This window comes from Elephas maximus, chromosome 8, assembly GCF_024166365.1.
Source record: "Elephas maximus indicus isolate mEleMax1 chromosome 8, mEleMax1 primary haplotype, whole genome shotgun sequence".
Taxonomy (NCBI): domain Eukaryota; kingdom Metazoa; phylum Chordata; class Mammalia; order Proboscidea; family Elephantidae; genus Elephas; species Elephas maximus.
The window spans coordinates 16,816,841-16,840,185 of NC_064826.1; the positions used below are offsets into that span (position 1 = coordinate 16,816,841).

At 40.0% G+C, this 23,345-nt stretch overlaps 1 protein-coding gene across 1 annotated transcript in view; it reads left to right on the forward strand.

The window, feature by feature from the left end:
- Positions 1 to 23,345, forward strand: part of CHCHD3 (coiled-coil-helix-coiled-coil-helix domain containing 3) — a 335,977-nt gene that overhangs the window by 70,145 nt on the left and 242,487 nt on the right. Inside the window, exon 3 of the mRNA XM_049894661.1 lies at positions 41 to 122. Within this exon, the coding sequence (XP_049750618.1) occupies positions 41 to 122 (82 nt within the window). The remainder of the gene's footprint in view (positions 1 to 40; positions 123 to 23,345) is intronic.

Sequence of the window (23,345 nt, forward strand, 5' to 3'; positions counted from 1 at the left end):
GTCATTTATTTTATCTCCTCCTCCTTTTTGTTGGTTCTAGTTTCTGAAGAAGAATTGAAAAGAAGAGTAGCCGAGGAGCTGGCATTGGAGCAAGCTAAGAAAGAATCTGAAAAGCAAAAACGGTGAGTTTTGTGGTATCTCAGTGGTATTCTGGTGGGCTTGTCATATTTATCAAATATTTTTAGAGAAGAATGATTGTAATAAGACTCATTTGTACGTGGCTGAGCTTTTGAATGTGCTAAAAATAGGAGTTTGGTCGTTTTTGGATTTGGATTGTGCTGTTAAAGCCCTATATTGCCCTCTTCCCAAACCTGTGTGTAAATTACCATTATATCTCTTGTGTAGGTTTTCATTGCTTAATTATAAGCTCTTTTTTCTCCATGTGTGAGAAGTAGTTCTTGAGGATTCTCTAGGCGTTTTCTCAGGTTAGTTTCTTTGAATGAGTATATTTATGACATGATAGAAAATGGGCATTAAGGTAAACAGTGTTGTAGTCAACGATGAATGTTGTGTCATACATAATGCCTGGATTCACAAATAGCACTAATTAGTAATGTATACTCACTGACAAAAATTGACATTACCGAAATACGTAAGGTCTAATCAGAGTCCTCCATAATTCCATCCTCTGGAGATAATCACTGTTTAACAATGTTTTATTCCTCTAGATTTTTTTTCTATGTGGGCACTTCCATTTTATTGTTGTAATTACTGGGTACTACTACTACTACTAAAAGCCAAAAGAATGTTCGTTGATGTGTTCTTGTAGTAGTAGAAAACTGGAAGCAACCCAGATGACATCCTAGGGGCCTAGATGAATGTATTATGGTACACATCTACCATGGAATAGCAGACAGGCAAGCACACCCTTCTGTGCTGATTTGAAAAGATGTTGAAGAGCTAGAAACTGAAAAAAAGCAACTTATAAAAAAGCATAGATAATATTTTTTTAGTATAGACTTAAAGTATATACTTATTCATAAAAATATGTGGATACATTTTCATCCAAGATAGAGTCAAGTGTGTCCCATCTGTGCTATTTCTGAAATTTGCATATAGCACAGAGCATTGTAATGTTATCATTATGTGTATATCATTTCACTCTGAGGACCAGACACATGCCTACCACTGAGTAGATGCTCAGTACGTGCTGGTTTTTGGTTGGGACTGCTACACGATTCTGCTTGAGAGAGCTAAGTGTAAGCAATCTTTGAACCCGGGTTCTAGTCCTCACTGGTTATAGGACCATCAGCATGAAATGTAACCTCTTTGGGCCTTAAATATTTCATCTCTAACGTGAGAGGGTTTGAACAACATTCTCTTTTGGCCAGTGCTAAGCTAATGTCAATTTACATGAAACGTTTGGGACGGAATCTGAGGTTTAGATTAGAACCACCATTTTCTCAGGAACAGAGGGGTGCATGGCCTCAGGTTTTAAAATCAAAATGTAACTCGTACAGCTAAAAGTGTCTGCATGTATTTCAATTGTTTGCCACGCAGCACTATATAGTTACTTAATTGGGTTAGTTTGACGGAGTGTATAATTAGATAGTGAAGTTTAACTATTCAAAAAAAAATTTTTTTTTTTTTTGGCCTTCCTTTCTTCCCTTATGGCATAGTCTTTTGCTACAATAACACTCACCATGATTTTTTTTTTTTTTTTTTCCCCTTATTCAACTCCCATTTGCTCTGCCTTGGTCTTTGAAAGGTAAAGGGCAGATGAGATGAATAAAAGGTGCTAGAGAGAGCCACTTTCATACCTCGTGTGGACTGGAGTTGGCAGCCTAGCTGTGACCTGGACAAATGACTATTGATAAAGAATTTATTTTCTGTCACCTTTAAGGAGAGCAGAGGGTGGTATAGCCTTATTATTATTTTTCCTTTGAAAACAAAAATGTTGTGTTTGAAGCTTTCTCCACGAGAACTTCCAGCTGTCAAATCTTGGCCAAAAGTGTGTGTTCGTCTATATGATAGTTCTTAGAAGAATCAATGGCTATTTTTTTTTCTTCTTTTCTTTTCTACTAGCAGAGTAGCTTTAGAAAAAGCATTTGGAAAATTTAATGTGCCGTTTTTTAAAAACACTTTTTGGAATCACAAAGCATTATACCTGTTGACGTAATTGAATGAAGCCTTGTAAGCAGTTTTAGAAAATAGTCCTTCCCGCTGTCACACTGTCACTTGTACGTGGGCTGCTTACCAAGTCTGTGCTCTCACCCTAAATGTACACAAGACTTTATGCTGCTCCTCAAGCACCAACGATCCCAAGCTTGGGCTTGCATGCATGTAAGGAACCGACGTGTTCAAAAAGGACTTGGTAAATAATTTTGATTGTGATATTTTTCTTTGTAAAATATTCGTTTTATTGTTTCATCTTTTTTTTATGGACATGTTTAAACACATTCAAAAAAAGAGTGTATTGTACCTCCATGACCCGTTACAGTTTTGGTAATTCTTGTTGCAACTGTACCCCAAGTTACTCTACCCATTCCTCTCCTCCCCTTACATCATCATTTAACCTCAATATTTTATTATTTTTTTAATAAAAATAAGGTAGATGTGATAGTATGCTTAGTACTAAGGAGAGGCAGTAAAATTCTTAACTGGCTGGCCAACTTTGTGGCACCAGACACTTTCTGAAGTGTCTTCTACCAGGCTAGCTTAAATAAGGACTCTGTTTCTCTTTGGCTTTGTTTACAAGACCAAATTTTACTCTGGCCCACTTAGGAACCAAGGAAATTTTTAGAAGCATATTTGAGAGCTCAGAAGAATCAAAGGAAAGACTAGGGAACCATTAGCTAGGGAGGAGCTACGTGAAAGCTGTGCATGGCAGCAGGAAGTAATTCCCCAGAGGAAATCAGGATGCGGGGCCCATGACAGGGGAGTGGATAATGAGTGGCTGGAGTTCACTGAACTGAAGATGCCATAGATTTTAGAAAGCCTTGCATTAGATGTGCCACCAAGAAAAAATTGCTGCAAATTAAATTATGACGCAATCCTTTCTTATCTCTTAGAATTTTCTAATTAAAAGAGTGAGTTCATTAAGAATTATTTTGAATTTTTTAAAAAATATATCATTCGTGTGTTAACACAAAAAGGAAAATATAAGCAAAACAAATTTGTTAAGGCAGCGGTTCTCCATAGGGGATGATTTTGTCCTTCCCGACCAAGGGTTCATTTGGTAATGTCTGGAGGCAGTTTAGATTGTCCCAACTTGGCGAGTATTACTGCCGTCTAGTGGGCAGAGGCCAGGGACACTCCTAAACATCTATAGTGCACAGGACAGTCCCCACCCCACCCCCCAACCAAGAATTATCTAGCTCAAAATGTCAGTAGGGCCGATGGCGAAAAACCCTGGGCTACGGTATTCTTAAAACCTCTGCACATTGGGCCCGACGCTTCTGATCACTTTTGTTTCTCTATACAATATCACATTCTGTGCCATGAAAAGCTTGGCGATATAGCATCTCTTAGAAGCTGCCTCCACTGTTGTTTCTGGGATTTTTCCAGGCTGCCGACAGCCGTCCTGCGCGTTGTGATGCTCATGGCAGACGGCAATTGAAGTTTGCTGTCAGTCATGTGAAAACGTGACAGCGTATGTGTCTTAGAACTGAGGAAATGTAGCCCCTGTACACTCCAGACCAGAAGATCGATCAGATTGGAAGTGGTTCCTTGGGGGTCCTGTCTCAACTCCCGCTTAAAGCAGAAGCCCTTTTATAGTGACTCTGGCAGGTAGTGTTCCCCACACTTAGGCCACATTTAGAATCATTTAAACCAAAGAAACTTCATTAGGGCGTTTAAAATTTACCTAAACTCCTTTAAATCTCTGCTTCCTTAAACCTTAGAAATGCTGACATGGCGTCTTTACGAATTGCCTTAGAGAAGGTTGCTTACTAGAGCCGCAGTGATGAAGCTAATTGTCAGCACTGTGACCATATATGTTGTTTTCTCATTTGTTAAAAAACACCTCCACATGGATTCTCCATTTAAATCATCTCAGACCTGATCGTGTTTTGTGGGAATCCTGGTGATTTGCTCAGTTAACAAAATCATGCCCCCCCGCCCAAAAAAAAATCAGAGATACGTTAATATTCAGAATCTTAGTACACACACCAAGCTTGTTGAGTCTAATTTGGAGTTGTGGTTTTGCTTATCAAAACGTCTAATGGACGGAATAGCTATGGCCGCGCGGCATACTGGGAGTCCGGAGTGCATGCCCGTGTCAGCAGGCTGGTTTGGCCGGGGTGTTGTATCACGTGTTTTGGATTATAGGTGACCATATTGTACTGTAATTATAGCAGACTAACCCAGCCAAGACCCAGTGTGCTACAGCTGGAGTAAAGACTTTCAAACCGGGATTTACTTCTCACCTGCGTGGGCCCCACCTCCGAAAATCAGCCTCTGATAGCAAGAAAAATGTGACCACTTCTGACCTCTGACCTTTGGCGTTTGAATTTCACCTCTTTCCCTTTAGAGGCAAGTGAAACTGTTTTCAGTTTTAATAACCTTTCTTCAAGAAATCAAGAAGAAAGGGAGTAGATTCTTGATGTTGTAGCTAGCTGTACATCAACCAAGATTACTTGCGGTTTTCAGATAGGCTTTGGTTGACAGTTTTCCCAACTTTTAATTGCTTGGAAAATTACAGTAGACTTGTGAAGCTTAAAATAATTAATTTGGTTTAATTAATGAGTTATACATTTCATCAGATATCTGGGTTAGAGTATTAAAAAAAAAAAAAAACCAAACCTGTTGCCGTCGCGTTGATTCCAACTCATAGCTACCCCTTGTGACAGAATAGAGCAGCCAAATGCGTTACCGCTAGCTCCTCCCAGGGACTTTGTACATACTTTCTACATTATATTAAAAATGAAAACAGGAAAAAATTAAATTAAGCCTTTAAAATGAGACATTAGGACTATATTTCTATGTAGGAGTGTGTATCAGATATGTGGCAGCTGTTGGGAGCCCTGGTGGCACAGTGGTTAAGAGCTATGGCTGCTAACCAAAAGGTCGGCAGTTAGAATCTGCTCCTTGGAAACCCTATGGGGCAGTTCTACCTTGTCCTCTAGGGTCGCTATGAGTTGGAATCCTATAAGTCTGTTTTAATGTAGCGTAGTGTCGAAAACAAAAATTTTCCTATTGCAGACCCAAATGACAAAGTTGTTATAAAATTACATTCAACCTATGTGTACGTTTTAGGTATACAATAATTAATAAAAAAGCAATTTCCAAGGGACAAGAACTGTTGGTACTAATATTTATTGCAACTCGAAAGCAATGGGTTTGGGTTTGGTTTTATTATAAAAGTGTGGCTTGGAAATGACCTCAAGAGAGCAGCCAGCAGTCAGTGTCCTGTCATGATAGTCACACCTGTCACAGGCAAACAAACTTCACTTCTCTTACAAATGATACCTGTTGCTGTCGAGTTGATTCCGACTCGTGGCGACCCTGTAGGATAGAGTAGAACTGCCCCATAGAATTTCCAAGGCTGTAGTCTTTACAGAAGCAGGCTGCCACATCTTTCTCCCGTGGAGTGGCTAGTGGGTTCCAACCACTGAGCTTTCAGTTAGCAGCCGAGTGCTTAACCACTGCACCACCAGCGCCCCTTTTACAAATGCTAGCAAAGGTATAACTACAGAAGTTTGAGTTGTAACCCTTTTCAGTGTCTCACCATATGTCCAGGTGTCAGCTGCACCCCGCTGGGCTAATGTGTGCGAATTTCCCAGTGTGTAGCCTCACTGGAGGCAGTGAACACGTTGTCGGCATTATCTGCAAGATATTCCTTTATTGCTCAAACATTTAAGAAATTCTTTCGTAGTATAAAAACCCCAATATTTTAAATTAATTTTTCTTATTAGCTCCATTTTTGCCCTGATTTTTTCCCTTTCTCGTTGCTGTACTGTTGTTTTACACCACACGTCTCCCTTCTCTTTATTTACTTAAAAGTAGATCAACACCTTATCAGTTCTGAATGTAATGGGAAGACCACACTGTAGCCCCCCAATACTTTTCAGTGGGAGATCCCTGGAAGGGCTGTCTGTTGTACGAGTTGGAACTGCGTGCCATCTGCTATGTTCATCTTTTTTGTTCAGGTGGCACTTTTCCTCTTCATGGAGACGCCTGCTTTCTATAACCAACAATTATAGAAGGTTGGATTACCCAGTCTGTTTTATTCACATCTTTTTTTCCAAATCCGATTTCCTTTCCTGTTGATGCTATGCTGTTGTGGGATCCTACCCTGAATTCTGTTCGATAAGCGGTTTTTATGTGGTAGGAAGATCAAGCCCGGAAAACCAGGATCCATCAAGCACGCTATAGAAATCTGTGACTCTCTTACTGTCTGTAATAGCAGCAGCGATGCTCAGCCGCTTCTTGTTCAAATGTTCCTTCTGACAGTAATTACTGCGTTTGCTCTCGTGAAGCATAGTATTTGAAGTAGTTTGTGTCGGGGTTGGTTTCTGCATTTGTAAGTTTCTAGGAATTGGTTTCTGAGTGTTCGATAGTTGTTAGTAGTCCTTGTTGACATGTCTCCACTACCTGGAACAATCCAGCTTTTTCTTTTGGGGGGAGTGTGTATGTTATAATATACTCTATAAGTCATCTATTATTCATTACGTACAGGAGCCCTGGTGGTACAGTGGTTAAGTGCTCAGCTGCTAACACAAAAGTTAGCGGTTGGAACCCACTAGCCGCTCCATGGTAGAAAGATGTGGCAGTCTGCTTCCGTAGATTACAGCCTTGGAAGACCTTTGGCGCAGTTTTACTCTGTCCTGTGGGGTTGCTACGGGTCGGAATTGACTCAACGGCAACAGTTTGGCTTTAGGTTTATGATGTAATGTGCTCTATGAAAAAATTATTATTCCTTATGTAAAGCATTATTGCTTATTGTCAGTATTATCACTGTTTTGTAAAATTAGATGACTGAGATAAAAAAAAAAATTTACTGAGATAGACACGTATAAAGCTTCTCAGTCAGCAGCAGAACCAGGATTTGACTCGGACTGCCACAGAGCCCTGCCCAGTCTGTCACTGAGGTCACGGGATCATCTTTATTCTCATCATCCGGTAAGGAAATGCAACACAGAACGCCATATAAGACAGATCTAAGTGCCATTCTGGTGATTGCGAGGACGGGGTACCCAGAGCTCTGTCACCCTTTCCCCATTCTCCTTCTTGGGGCCTGGGAATCAGCCCTGCAGGCCCTAATGCTGATGGAGGCGTAGTTTGAGAAGCCTCTGGTTAGGATCATTTTCTTTCAAATTTGGGCACTTAGTGTATAGGGAATATACTTTTCTAGTCCAAGCAGCATTTGTTGAGGAGACTCAGTTCCATTTCTGCTTTAGTGGGTGGGTGGGCAGTGGCTGGAGGTTCACTTCCTTGAGTCTAGAAATCCAGATTTCAGGGCAGTGGCCGCGTAGGCTGGACCTTGGCCTGGGAGCATCCGCAGCCCTGGGCCTCCAGGAAGCCATCTGCTCGTTCTGGTGGCCATGTTTGTAGAGAACAGGAGGTCCTTCCACGTAGGAAGTTCACTCAGGAAGAGGTGGAGGAGTATACAGAGGGTTCCCCTCCCTTTCCTCTCCATCTTAATAGCTTTGCCAGTAGAGCCTTTGGCTGAAAAGGAGTATGGGCAACATAGATCTATCTAAATGAAATATAAATTTTATCCCAGATTATAATATTTCCCAACATTGGCAGATTTTTGTTTTCAGGGAATAGCGCTCCCCTTCTTTCCTGGAGGGAGAAAACAGTTAAAAAGAGAGTAGCTCATCTCAAGCTACTTTTAAATATTTTACTGAGAGAAGAACCCGTATTCTTTTGCATCCCATTCTTACCCAAAAGCGGAAATTACTTGTCTTTGAGGAAAGTTTCCTCACAATGTATGGATGACATAAACATAGAATATGCACACTAGGGCCACATATTATCTGTTAAGAAAACCATTTTAAGAGTACAGGGCTCATATGCCCAATTAAAATGAAAAAAGTTTTAAAAATAAATGTTATCTTGTGCTCCCTGTGCGCCTAGTACTGTTCTGAACACTTTATATGTTTTAAATCATTTCATCCTCACAACTCTCCTGTTAGGTAGATATCACTATCACCACTTATAAATGCGGAGTGGGGACATGGGTGGTTCAGTGGTAGAGTTCTTGCCTTCCGTGACGGAGACCCAGGTTTAATCTTGGCCAGTGCACCTCGTGCGCAGCCGTCACCAGCCTTGTCATCGGAGGCTTGCTTGTTGTTATGATGCTGAACAGGTTTCAGTGAAGCTTCCAGACTAAGGTGGACTAGGAAGAAAGGCCTAGTGATCTACTTCCAAAAATCAGCTGATGAAAACCCTGTGGATCACGATGGTCCGATCCACAACTGATCGTGGGGGTGGTGCAGGACTGGGTAGCATCTCGGTCCATTGTGAAGGGATCGCCATGAGTCAGGGGGCCTACTTGACGACAGCTAACAACCACAACATAAATGTGAAAACTGAGAGGCTAAGTAACTTTCCCAAGGCATGTCTAGTAAGTGGTGGGGCTGGGATTTGAACCCAAGTCTCTGCCAAGCTCATGTACTGAACCACCACTCAGTACTACCTTTCCCAGAATGCAGGGAAACCTTCTTTCAATTTCTACATTTGCCGTTGTGGAAGGGAGTCACAAGTACTTACTTGGATTTTCTCCTACTTCCACTATCTTAGGACAAAAATCTTTTGAGAACTTGTCTTTAAAGTTAATATTGTCTTTTACTTAGGCTACAATTTACAGTTAAATACTGAGTTTTTACCAAATAACGTGTGGGTTATACTTTTTTGGGAAACTGCACCCTCTTCCCCCCATGTAGTTTCATACTCGAGCTTTGCTAAGTTTTTTTACAGTAACATGTAAAAAAAATTAGCATAGCATGGTTACAAAACTACCTGGGGGTGGGGAGGATGCATGGTTGATGAAAAAAAGCATAAAAACACAGCAGCTTGCTTGTGTGCACATTGCCGGCGATAGTGGCGATTTGGATTTCTTGTTAGGGTGACAATAAAGCACTGTTAAGCCGAGGATCGGCGCAGTTTTCTTAATCGCCCAGCAAGGATCTGTGGAAGTAGGTGTTACCCTCTCCTGGGGACCCCGAAGATGGGTATCTGCTTCTGGTCAGAGAGGCGGGCGTGTGCTTGTCAGGGTTCTGCCGAGTTCAGGGAGCACCTTCCATGACGAGGAATCCATACCGTTTACTTTGCTCCAGGGCTCAGGAAGCAGCGAAGAGGCACTGGGTTTACTTTAGTAGATGATTGCCAAGCGAAATTATTTGGCATTTCTCCATCTGTGATCTATGTTCTTCCTTAGACTTTCCTTTTTTTTTTTTGGATTCATTCTGAGTTATTTTTTATTGCTTGTGTTGCTTGATGTGTTGGGCTTTGGGTTTTAGTGTTGATTGTTGCTATTTATGTATCTTTTATATGATAGTCAAAGTATTTTTTTAAGTCAGTCAGTTTTAAAAAATTAGCTGCTGGGACATTTTGCCTTTGGAATGCCTCCACTGAAATATGTACAGTTAGCACAGGGACAGTTTATTAGTTATATACTATTTACAGTTGCTTCCTTACATTTAAATTATCTAGCTCCTCCAGACGTAAGGTGTTTTACTTGGAACATTTTTCAAGTTGTCCCATTAAAATGATTTTAGGGTGACTTTTGTGTCAGTATGAAGTGTAAAAATAGAGGTTAGCCATGTAAACGTTTCAATTAAAGCTTTAAAATTGAACTGTTTCACAACTTCTCAGATTGGATCTTAACTTCCTGGTACCATGTTGTCAGTGCTAATTAGATTAAAACAAAACTCTCTTTAACAATCACAAATTTCAGTGATATTTTGCTTTCCTGATGGGGTTGATGGATTAAAATCAAACCAAGTCAAAACAAAATCTAGCCAACTGAAGCTACCAGTTTAATGTGGAAAATGTCTGTTCGTTAAAAAATCGTTAACCAACAGAATTTCTGCAACTCTTTTTATTATTTCCACAGCACCAGGTAGATTTATGTAGAAAGGTCAGTCCTCAAACTACTGGAAACATGGATAGTGTTGATTTACTAAAAAAAAAAAAAGCAAGAAAACTACAAAAATATATACTTAATGAAGAAATATAGATTATACAGAAGCATGAAAAATTAGTTGTCTTCTACTCCCCCACCTTCTTAAAATCACTCACACATTCAAACCCTAGGGGAAATACATTCTTACAGTGTTATATATAGCTTTTTTTTTTTTAAATTAAACAAAATGAGATTTAGCTAATAATGTCTATAACTTCCTCTAATAAACAAAACAAAACAAACTCAACCATATGTTGTGGCCCACTTCCCATGTCAGTATTTACAGATCTCAAATAGACTTTGTTGTTTTTGTTTTTAGGTGCCGTCGAGTTGGTTCCGTCTCATTGTGACCCTGTATATAACAGAATGAAACACTGCCCAGTTCTGTGCCGTCTTCACAATCATTGTTATGCTTGATCCCATTGTTGCAGACACTGTGTCAGTCCATCATGTCCAGGGTCTTCTTCTTTTTCAGTGAACCTCTACTTTACCAAGCATGATATCCTTCTCCAGGGACTGATCCCTCCTGATAACATGTCCTAAACTATGTGAGACAAAGTCTCACCATCCCTGCTTCTAAGGCTCATTCTGACTGTACTTCTTCTGAGACAGACTTACTTATTCATTCTTTTGGCAGTACCTGGTATATTCAGTATTCTTCGCCAACCCTATGATTTCAAAGGCATCAATTCTTCTTTGGTCTTCCTTTTTCAGTGTCTAGCTATGGCATGCGTATGAGGCGATTGAAAACACCATGGTTTGGGTCAGGCGCACCTTTGTCCTTCAAGTGACATCTTTGCTTTCTAACACTTTATGGATTTTAGATATGATGATATATGCCACTTAAAAAGACTTTATCCAAGAAAAGTAATACTAACAATAGTAGTAATGATAGTAATAGCTAACAGTTTTCAAACCCTTACTTTGTTTGCAACCCTGGTCCAAGTACTTTACACATAATCCTCTCAAGAACCCTATGAGGTAGATTTTCCTTCGCTAGGGTCCTCATATCATAGATGAGGTGAGTGAAACACAGGGAGGTTTACTTGCTTACAGTCACACAGCCAGGAAGCAGAAGAGCTGGTATTTGAACCCAGGCAGTGTGGCACCGGAAGCCACACTCATCATCACCCTACGAGACTACATCTTGGGCTAAATTACTTTTTGCTCCAACAGTGATTTTACCTATTATATACTTGTCTGAGTGTTCTAGCTGAGGCTCTTTTGATGTGGTTTAATGAAAGTTGATGTTTTCTGGGTTTCAGCAGTCAACTTTGTCTTTAGTATGGAACTTGTTAAATAAGAAATTTAGTTTTAAAAGGAATTTGCAAATGAAAGGACTTTCTTTGCTGTTTTTGTTTTTTTAATTCACATGACTATATTTTGAAATAAAACTGTCAAATAGTAGGTGAAAATTAATATTTCTGTAGATTTTGCTGTATTCTGTTAGAAAGTGTGTATTTCTTTATGAATACACCTGTCAACTGTACAACTCAGTTTTTATAGAATTAAAGAAAAGAAACCCAAACCATTGTCCAACCGAGTTTCTGTATCATTTGTTATTTGCACAACTCCAGGTATGTTTGACTTAGAAAGCTCTTTCTTCAAACTACTGAAAACGTGGATAATGTTGCTCTAGCAGAAGCTGAGAGTAGCTTCAGAATTTTGATTGCTGGTTATTCTCCCTCTCCCTCTCCCAGTTATACAGCCCTGGGGCCTCTGCTTTTATAATGTATTACAAATCCAGTACCTCTCACCATCTTCATTCTTAACTCAGTCTAAGCCAGTGATTCCCAACCAGGGGCGATTTTGCTCCCATGGGACATTGGGCCATGTCCGAGGATATTTTTTGGAGGGGGGGTGGTCAGTATTTGAGTATGCTACTGATACATCCTGCAACGCACAAGTCATTCCCCCGCCACCAAGAATCATCTGGTGCAAGATATCAGTTGAGAAACTAGTCTAAGCTGTTATCATTTGTCCTTGTTCTCTGACAGAGTCCCCTGCAGGGGGCCACACATGTGCCCTAGATTCTGTTCTTCACAGAGTAGTGTCAGCGTGCTTATACAAGTGTATTTGAATCATGTCAGCTTCTTTGCTTAAAGCTCTGTAATGGCTTCTCCTTGGATTTAGTATAAAGCCCAAACCCTTTACCTTGATCCAGAAGGCCTTGGCTGACCTTCACTCTCATACCTTGTCATCCTGCCACCCTGTCATGGAACGCTGCAGCCACACTGGGTGTTGGACCTGTTTGTGCCTAAGGCTGTTTGCCTAGAGTACCTGTACCCCACAGTTGCATGGGTGGCTCCCCCTTACCATCCAGGGCCTGTTCAGATAAGCCAGCAGAGACGTTCTCCCTGATGGCTTTATCTAAAATAACCATTCTTTCTCTCCTCCCCTCTTACCCGAGCTGTTCTTTCCCACTGTGTTTCTTCACACACTATCTGTTCCATGTTTTTCTCTTCCACTGGAATAGAAAATTCCGTGAGGGCAGGACTCACTGTCTGGCATATAGTAGGTGCCAAAAAGAAGGAGTTACTAAATTACGATAATATTTTACTGCTGTGGCTAAGTAGATTAAAATAGGATAGAGTTTGTCCAAATGGATGAAGAAGCATGAAAGTCATCATATAACAACAGCAGCTACCATTTAATGATTGCCTACTGTGTGCCAGGTCCTCTGCTGGTAGCTAGTAAGATGATGCCCCTCATGGTCCCCCTGTGATCCAAGGCTTGGTGACCCCCAAAACTGGGAGCACGTGGATAGAGTGGCTCTGCTGTGTGTGGATTTGCTTTGTAGTAAGAAAGCAGTCAGAGGTTAGTTCCTTGCCTGGATCTGTGCCACTGAAAAAAGGCAGCCTCAGGGTTCCAATCCTGCTCTCTCTTACCTTTCCCTGGATGTCCTGTCAACTTGCATGGTTCTTAGGAAACAATGGTGATTCCTGTCTTCCCTTTGAGTGGGCTACATTGGCTTTCTTTTTTTGATATCGGGCCTATATTTATTTCTCCATCACTACCACCAGGTGCTGTTGAGCCAATTCCCACTCATGGCAACCCCACATATATCAGAGTAGTACAGTGTTTCATATGGTTTTCAGTAGCTGATTTTTCAGAAGTAGACGACTAGTCCTTTCTTCCAAGGAGCCTTTGGGTGGACTCAAACCTCCTACCTTTTGGTTAGCAACCAAGTATGTTAACTGTTTGCACCACTCAGAGACTCCTTTATAACTCCAGGGCCAGCAGTTTCTTTGGTTTCAGGTGACTTGGGCAAACCCGATCTGCTTTCCCATCCTGTATTGACACAGTGACTTAGTTTGCTTTCTTTAGCAAGCAGTGTCGAAAAATGAAAACCTGATACCATGGGCATGTAGCCTCAGCTTATAAGTCTTTGCACCTTAATTGTGGGGACAGAAGTCAGGAAATCTCTGTATCTTCTGGACGTATACCCTCTGATTCGTCTCCACGAACCCTGTCAAAGGGCTTCCGTGTTTCCTTTGAACAGTTGGTGCTTTACGTTCAAAAGGAGCCCAGCGTAATATGGATTTATAGTCTCTTGAAAATTTGCATCCTTCACCTGTTTTGGTGATGAGAGTTTTTTTAGTTGAAACCTGAGAAAGAAATCATCTTGTCCCTTGTTCTGCTCTCCTCAGAGGACTCAGGACCCACTCATGACTTCATGGTGGGTAAACATCAAAGTGGGCCATGATGGTAGTTGTTCTGCGTGTCATCGTGTTCCTGTAGATTTTGTGAGTTGAACGTTGTCTTGTGCTTCATGCCCTCTTGTACCTATTCTCCTACTACCTGGAAATGTGTTATTATTTTTTTTTCCTTGTTCATTTTTTGTTTTTTCATTTCCCAGCCACTTGTCATAGAAATGACACACACTCAGCAAACCCAGCTTTAGACAGCTTTTTGCAGACAAGAACAACAAATTCACCAGTCAGGGAACAAAGTGAGAGAAAAATGAAGAACAATATTAGGAAAGAACCCTTTGGGAAGCTGCTGAAAAAATGTTATATTAAAATCGATAGCAGGGCTTGACCTTTTGTGGTAGTGTATATTTTAAAGCCGTCTATTGATTCTCTTTCAATAACATGTTTATTCTCGTTTACTGACATAAGCCTAGGGAGAATCCAAAAAGAAAAGATCAAATTCGTTATTATGGTGGTCATTTGACTTTGTCTCAGGCATTTTTGGTGGCTTGCTAGTGCTCTCTTAATGGATTGAACAGATATCATTCTTACTCAGCCTAAGACTGAGAGATGTTATGGGAGTGGTAAAGTGATTTTTATTTTCTTACTTTTGTTGAAAGTATTCCTGGTTTTGCTGTGACATATAAGTGCCGCCCCCAACATACAATTAGAATTTCTCACTTTTCTGCATGTGTGTAGAAGACAGAAAAGTCTTTTTTTTTTTTTTTTTCCCCCGTTCTGAAAACTATTGTAATCTAATCTGTTCCATCTGGGAACATTTGATAACTTTTCTATGCATAAAGACAGCTGTCTTTCACCCTAGAACTTAATGGCAAAATGTAGAAGAATCGGAAATCCCCTTACCTGACCCCTTTGATCACTCCATCTTGTCACTTCAGAGGTTGGGCCAATTGGACTTCGCTGGGGCGGGGTGGGAGCAGGCACCTAAGGGTGTTGTCTCGTCATGAATCAGTTGTACTCTGTACTCATTTCCTCCAAATTTTTCCTTTATGGAAAAAAAAAAAAGAATTCTTTTTCTTACCTCATTCAGATGATTCTCCCAACATACAGATATTAAGAGGTACCCAGAACAGCAGGAAGAGCTTGAGAGATGCACCTGGAAAGGTTATCCTGTAAATGGCAAATTGAATGAGATCCAACCTGTAGAACATCAAGTTAATAGGCTTGGGGAGAAATAGGATGCTTGGATCTAATTCAGTTTTAATATAATAGTCCTGTTGTTTATGGGACATCTGATATCACGTGTTGAGAAGCCAGACAGCAATTCCAGGAAGACTGTAATGAATCAGAGGACATTTTGAAAGGGCAAATAAATTAATCAAGAAGCTAAAAGAATCAGAAGATTGGGAGACATGTATTGTAGTAATGGAGGGTGGAGGGAAACTCAGCAGGAATATAGCCTGGTGTCTGTAAGGAGGTCCAGAGACCAGCCAGTTCCCTGACCCTTGAATCTTTAAATGCTGGAGAGGCCTGGGTCAGCTGCAGCTGCCCTGCTGCCACCATCTCTGCCCAGATCTGGTGGGCTATGCTCAAGGTTGTCTTGGTAAGGAGAATTGGTTCCTGGGCACAACCCTTAGTCCTGTCTTTATGGTCTCCTTTCCTGTGCTCTGTCCTCACCCTGCCCATCATATCTTCCCAGTACCTAAGAATACCTAGAGATAAAAGCAAAAACCTTAAAGAACATGATAGTAACAAGAAGTATTTTCTTCTTATTAGAAAAATTGTGCAAACTATATAGAAAATTGAAGGAATGCAACTAAACAAAACGAAGAAAATGGAAATCACCCATGACCCTCTATTCACGCAGAACCACTGTACATATTTTGGCATACAGGCATCTGTACATCAGCTAAAAATGACAGAAGTGGTATTATTTTGTCCTTACTGTTTTTATAATCATGGAGCCCTGGTGCCACAGTGGTTAAGACCTATGGCTGCTAACCTAAAGTTGGTAGTTCGAATCCACTCGTCGCTCCTTGGAAACCCTATGGGGCATTTCTACTCTGTCCTGTAAGGTCACTACGAGTTGGAATTGACTCTATGGTAATGGGTTTGGATTTTTTTTTTGAATTGTTTTTATGAGCTGCTTTATTTTTGTTCTTAAGATATATGGTGAACATGTTTCATCATTATGTTAACTCCATGGTTATTCACTGTGAGATATTTAAGCTTCCAAATATGATTTGATATTGTACTGCTGTAAACACTCTGCATTTAATGTCCTTGTAAAATTTACACATATCCAGCATTATTTCCTTAGGGTGAATTCCTAAAAGTGGAATTACTAGCTCAAAGGTTAAGAATATTGTCATTGCCAAATTATCCTCAAGAAATCATGCTGGTTAGCTTACTGCCCATATAAGTCCCTGTTTTTCATTGTTGCCAATTTTGTTTTATGCCCATGTGACCATGCCTTGTTATGACTGCTTACTTGGTTAGTATTTTCATTAAGTTTACATGGATGGTGTTTAGTGGGATAGGATAGTCTTTTTGTTGTCCTTACTGAAAGAGTACCATGAGGGTTAAAAAAAAAAGGCAAAACAAAAACTTGTTGCCAAAGTTGAGTCCATTCCGACCCATAGCAACCCTAGAGGGCAGAGTAGAACTGCCACATAGGATTTCCAAGGAGTGGCTGGTGGATTTGAACTGCCAACTTTTTGGTTAGCAGCCTTATCGCTTAACCAGTGCGCCACCTGGGGGCATTTAGTAAATACTGCCCTGGTGGCGTAGTGGTTAAGTGCTACGGCTGCTAACCAAAGAGTCGGCAGTTCAAATCCGCCAGGTGCTCCTTGGAAACTCTATGGGGCAGTTCTACCCTGTCCTGTAGGATTGCTATGAGTCGGAATGGACTCAGTGGCACTGGGTTTGGTTTTTGGTTTGGTGCCAGATCAGTTTGAGTTATTATTAAGTCAACATTGTTAAAAAAAAAAAAAAAAAAAAGGACCTCAACCTTAATAATGTTCTCTTTTTAGTGAGCTGTAGATATAAAAACTGTCACTGAGACCTGTATATAGCTGGCGAGATATAATAGTTGTCCTGGAGTGGCTCAGAAATGTTTCCAAAATTCCTACAACAGGTCTCTCCTCCATGCGATTTAGTTACTTATCACCACCATTCCATATCGTTGATACACGATTGTGTCAGGATCAAGTGTCAGCAGGAGAAAGAAACCAGCTTTGAGAGATTTCCAGCTGTACAAGCAAAACAATGCCCTGCATGTAGGATGTACTGAGTAAATATTTGTTGAAGGTTGGATTTGACCATTCTTTGGTCTTCTGAAAGATAACAGTGGCTTTTTGTTTGCTACCAAAAAAAAAAGGAAAAATTAAATATATTTGAAGGTCGAAATGATAGATCTATAGCAGAAGTAGGTGACCGAATTCCAGGCTTAAAAAATTATATAGCTTACACTTTTGTTTATTTTTTTTTTATTTTTTTTATTGTGCTTTATGTGAAAGCTTACAGCTCAAGTTAGTTTCTCATACAAAAATTTAAACACATGTTGTTATGTGACCCTAGTTGCTATCCCTATAATGTGACTTTGTACGTTCCCCCTTTCCACCCCAGATTTCCCATGTGCATTCAGTCAGCTCCTGTCCCTTACTGCCTTCTCATCTCGCTACTGAACAGCAGCTGTCCGTTTAGTCTCGTGTATCTCCTTGAACTAAGAATAAGAAGCACACTCTTCATGAGTATTTTATTATGTCTTGTAGTCCAGGCTATTCTTTGTCTGAAGAGTTGGCTTTGGGACTGGTTTTAGTTCTAGGTTAGCAGACTCTGGGGGCCATTTCTGCTGAGGTCTCTCCAGTCTCAGTCAGATCATTAAGTCTGGTCTTTTTAGTAGAATTTGAGCTTTGCACCCTACTTTTCTCCTGCGCTGTCCGGGACTCTCTTTTGTGTTCCCTGTCAGGGCGGTCATTGGTGCTCGTCGGGCCCCATCTAGTTTTCTGGTCTCAGGCTGATGGAGCCTCTGGTTTATGTGGCCCTTTTTGTCTCTTGGGCTAATATTTTCCTTGTGTCTTTGGTGTTCTTCATTCTTCTTTGCTCCAGGTGGGTTGAGACCAATTGATGCATCTTAGTCACTCGCTATATTTATTGTTTCTTGTTGTCTATAATGATCTAATTTTTAAATCCCTCTTGTAATTTCACACAATCATTTTTATAGTATGAGTGTTATAAAAGTAATTGATCCTACTTCCCTGCTAGTGGTGTTGTGAAGATCAGATAACATATTGCAATTGCATAGACCTGTAAACCTTTGTGGTGTAGTAGTTAGGATGGACAGCTGCTAACCAAAAGGTCAGCAGTTCGAATCAACCAGGTGCTCCTTGGAAACTCTATTGGGCAGTCCTATAGGGTCACTATGAGTCGGAATTGACTCGACAGCAATGGGTTTTTTAAAATTTTTTTATTAACTTTTATTGAGCTTCAAGTGAACGTTTACAAATCAAGTCAGTCTGTCACATATAAGTTAATATACATCTTACTCCGTACTCCCACTTGCTCTCCCCCTAATGAGTCAGCCCTTCCAGTCTCTCCTTTCGTGAAAACTTTGCCAGCCTCCAACTCTCTCTATCCTCCCATCTCCCCTCCAGACAGGAGATGCCAACACAGTCTCAAGTGTCCACCTGATACAAATAGCTCACTCTTCATCAGCATCTCTCTCCTACCCACTGTCCAGTCCCTTTCATGCCTGATGAGTTGTCTTCGGGGATGGTTCCCGTCCTGTGCCAACAGAAGGTTTGGGGAGCATGACTGCCAGGATTCCTCTAGTCACAGCCAGACCATTAAGTATGGTCTTTTTATGAGAATGTGGGGTCTGCATCCCACTGATCTCCTGCTCCCTCAGGGGTTCTCTATTGTGCTCCCTGTCAGGGCAGTCATCGATTGTGGCCGGGCACCAACTAGTTCTTCTGGTCTCAGGATAATGCAGGTCTCTGGTTCATGTGGCCCTTTCTGTCTCTTGGGCTCTTAGTTGTCATGTGACCTTGGTGTTCTTCATTCTCCTTTGTTCCAGGTGGGTTGAGACCAATTGATGCATCTTAGATGGCCGCTTGTTAGCATTTAAGACCCCAGATGCCACATTTCAAAGTGGGATGCAGAATGTTTTCATAATAGAATTATTTTGCCAATTGACTTAGAAGTCCCCTTAAACCATGGTTCCCAAACCCCCGCCCTTGCTCCGCTGACCTTTGAAGCATTCGGTTTATCCCGGAACCTTCTTTGCTTTTGGTCCAGTCCAGTCCAGTTGAGCTGACCTTCCATATATTGAGTGTTGTCCTTCCCTTCACCTAAAGCAGTTCTTATCTGCGAATTAATCAGTAAAAAACCCTCCTCCTCCCTCCCTCGCTCCCCCCCTCGTAACCACAAAAGTATGTGTTCTTCTCAGTTTATACTATTTCTCAAGATCTTATAATAGGGGTCTTATACAATATTTGTCCTTTTGCCTCTGACTAATTTCACTCAGCATAATGCCTTCCAGGTTCCTCCATGTTATGAAATGTTTCACAGATTCGTCACTGTTCTTTATCGATGCGTAGTATTCCATTGTGTGAATATACCACAATTTATTTACCCATTCATCCGTTGATGGACACCTTGGTTGCTTCCAGCTTTTTGCTGTTGTAAACAGTGCTGCAATAAACATGGGTGTGCATATATCTGTTTGTGTGAAGGCTCTTGTATCTCTAGGGTATATTCCGAGGAGTGGGATTTCTGGGTTGTATGGTAGTTCTATTTCTAACTGTTTAAGATAATGCCAGATAGATTCCAAAGTGGCTGTACCATTTGACATTCCCACCAGCAGTGTATAAGAGTTCCAATCTCTCTGCAGCCTCTCCAACATTTATTATTTTGTGTTTTTTGGATTAATGCCAGCCTTGTTGGAGTGAGATGGAATCTCATCGTAGTTTTAATCTGCATTTCTCTAATGGCTAATGATCGAGAGCATTTTCTCATGTATCTGTTAGCTGCCTGAATATCTTCTTTAGTGAAGTGTGTGTTCATATCCTTTGCCCACTTCTTGATTGGGTTGTTTGTCTTTTTGTGGTTGAGTTTTGACAGAATCATATAGATTTTAGAGATCAGGCGCTGGTCGGAGATGTCATAGCTGAAAATTCTTTCCCAATCTGTAGGTGGTCTTTTTACTCTTTTGGTGAAGTCTTTAGATGAGCATAGGTGTTTGATTTTTAGGAGCTCCCAGTTATCTGGGTTCTCTTCGTCATTTTTAGTAATGTTTTGTATTCTGTTTATGCCTTGTATTAGGGCTCCTAGGGTTGTCCCTATTTTTTCTTCCGTGATCTTTATCGTTTTAGTCTTTATGTTTAGGTCTTTGATCCACTTGGAGTTAGTTTTTGTGCATGGTGTGAGGTATGGGTCCTGTTTCATTTTTTTTTGCAAATGGATATCCAGTTATGCCAGCACCATTTGTTAAAAAGACTATCTTTTCCCCAATTAACTGACACTGGTCCTTTGTCAAATATCAGCTGCTCATACGTGGATGGATTTATATCTGGGTTCTCAATTCTGTTCCATTGGTCTATGTGCCTGTTGTTGTACCAGTACCAGACTGTTTTGACTACTGTAGCTGTATAATAGCTTCTGAAATCAGGTAGAGTGAGGCCTCCCACTTTCTTCTTCTTTTTCAGTAATGCTTCGCTTATCCGAGGCTTCTTTCCCTTCCATATGAAATTGGTGATTTGTTTCTCTGTCACCTTAAAAAATGACATTGGAATTTGGATCGGAAGTGCATTGTATGTATAGATGGCTTTTGGTAGAATAGACATTTTTACTATGTTAAGTCTTCCTATCCATGAGCAAGGTATGTTTTTCCACTTCAGTATGTCCTTTTTAATTTCTTGTAGTAGAGCTTTGTAGTTTTCTTTGTATAGGTCTTTTACGTCCTTGTAAGATTTATTCCTAAATATATTATCTTCTTGGGGGCTACTGTGAATGGTATCGATTTGGTCATTTCCTCTTTGATGTTCTTTTTGTTGATGTAGAGGAATCCAAGTGATTTTTGTATGTTTATCTTATAACCTGAGACTCTGCCAAACTCTTCTATTAGTTTCAGTAGTTTTCTGGAGGATTCCTTAGGGTTTTCTGTGTATAAGATCATGTCATCTGCAAATAGAGATAATTTTACTTCCTCCTTGCCAATCCGGATGCCCTTTATTTCTTTGTCTAGCCTAATTGCCCTGGCTAGGACTTCTAGCACGATGTTGAATAAGAGTGGTGATAAAGGGCATCCTTGTCTGGTTCCCGTTCTCAAGGGAAATGCTTTCAGGCTCTCTCCATTTAGAGTGATGTTGGCTGTTGGCTTTGCATAGATGCCGTTTATTATGTTGAGGATTTTTCCTTCAATTCCTATTTTGGTGAGAGTTTTTATCATAAATGGGTATTGGACTTTGTCAAATGCCTTTTCTGCATCAATTGATAAGATCATGTCGTTTTGTCTTTTGTTTTATTTATATGGTGGATTACAGTAATGGTTTTTCTGATATTAAACCAGCCTTGCATACCTGGTATAAATCCCACTTGGTCATGGTGAATTATTTTTTTGATATGTTGTTGAATTCTATTGGCTAGAATTTTGTTGAGGATTTTTGCATCTATGTTCATGAGGGATATAGGTCTGTAATTTTCTTTTTTTGTAATGTCTTTACCTGGTTTTGGTATCAGGGATATGGTAGCTTCATAGAATGAGGTGGGTAGTATTCCTTCATTTTCTATGCTTTGAAATACCTTTAGTAGTAGTGGTGTTAACTCTTCTCTGAAAGTTTGGTAGAACTCTGAAGTGAAGCTGTCCGGGCCAGGGCTTTTTTTTTGTTTGGAGTTTTTTGATTACCGTTTCAATCTCTTTTTTTGTTATGGGTCTATTTAGTTGTTCTACTTCTGAATGTGTTAGTTTAGGTAGGTAGTGTTTTTCCAGGAATTCATCCATTTCTTCTAGGTTTTCAAATTTGTTAGAGTACAATTTTTTGTAATAATCTGATATGATTCTTTTAATTTCAGTTGGGTCTGTTGTGATGTGGCCCTTCTCGTTTCTTATTCGAGTTATTTGTTTCCTTTCCTGTATTTCTTTAGTCAGTCTAGCCAATGGTTTATCAATTTTGTTAATTTTTTCAAAGAACAAGCTTTTGGCTTTGTTAATTCTTTCAATTGTTTTTCTGTTCTCTAATTCATTTAGTTCAGCTCTAATTTTTATTATTTGTTTTCTTCTGGTGCCTGATGGATTCTTTTGTTGCTCAGTTTCTATTTGTTCAAGTTGTAAGGACAGTTCTCTGATTTTGGCTCTTTCTTCTTTTTGTATGTGTGCATTTATCGATATAAGTTGACCTCTGAGCACTGCTTTTGCTATGTCCCAGAGGTTTTGATAGGAAGTATTTTCATTCTCGTTGCATTCTATGAATTTCCTTATTCCCTCCTTGATGTCTTCTATAACCCAGTCTTTTTTCAGGAGGGTATTGTTCATTTTCCAAGTATTTGATTTCTTTTCCCTAGTTTTTCTGTTATTGATCTCTAATTTTATTGCCTTGTGGTCTGAGAAGATGCTTTGTAATATTTCAATGTTTGGGATTCTGCAAAGGTTTTTTTTATGACCTAATATGTGGTCTATTCTAGAGAATGTTCCATGTGCGCTAGAAAAAAAAAGTATACTTTGCAGCAGTTGGGTGGAGAGTTCTGTATAAGTCAATGAGGTCAAGTTGGTTGATTGTTGTAATTAGGTCTTCCGTGTCTCTATTAAGCTTCTTACTGGATGTGCTGTCCTTCTCCGAAAGTGGTGTGTTGAAGTCTCCTACTATAATTGTGGAGGTATCTGTCTCACTTTTCAGTTCTGTTAAAATTTGATCTGTGTATCTTGCAGCCCTGTCATTGGGTGCATAAATATTTAATATGGTTATGTCTTCCTGATCAATTGTCCCTTTTATCATTATGTAGTGTCCTTCTTTATCTTTTGTGGTGGATTTAAGTCTAAAGTCTATTTTGTCAGAAATTAATATTGCTACTCCTCTTCTTTTTTGCTTATTGTTTGCTTGATATATTTTTTTCCATCCTTTGAGTTTTAGTTTGTTTGTGTCTCTAAGTCTGAGGTGTGTCTCTTGTAGGCAGCATATAGACGGATCGTGTTTCTTTATCCAGTCCGAGACTCTCTGTTTCTTTATTGGTGCATTTAGTCCATTTACATTCAGCGTAATTATAGATAAATAAGTGTTTAGTGTTGTCATTTTGATGCCTTTTTATGTGTGTTGTTGACAATTTCATTTTTCCCCATACTTTTTTGTGCTGAGACGTTTTTCTTAGTAAATTGTGAGATCCTCATTTTCGTAGTGTTTGACTTTATGTTTGTTGAGTCGTTATGTTTTTCTTGGGTTTTATCTTGAGTTATGGAGTTGTTATACCTTTTTGTGGTTACCTTAATATTTGCCCCTATTTGTCTAAGTAAAAACCTAACTTGTATTGTTCTATATCTCCTTGTATCACTCTCCACATGGCAGTTCTATGCCACCTGTATTTAGTCCCTCTTTTTGATTATTGTGATCTTTTACATATTGACTTCA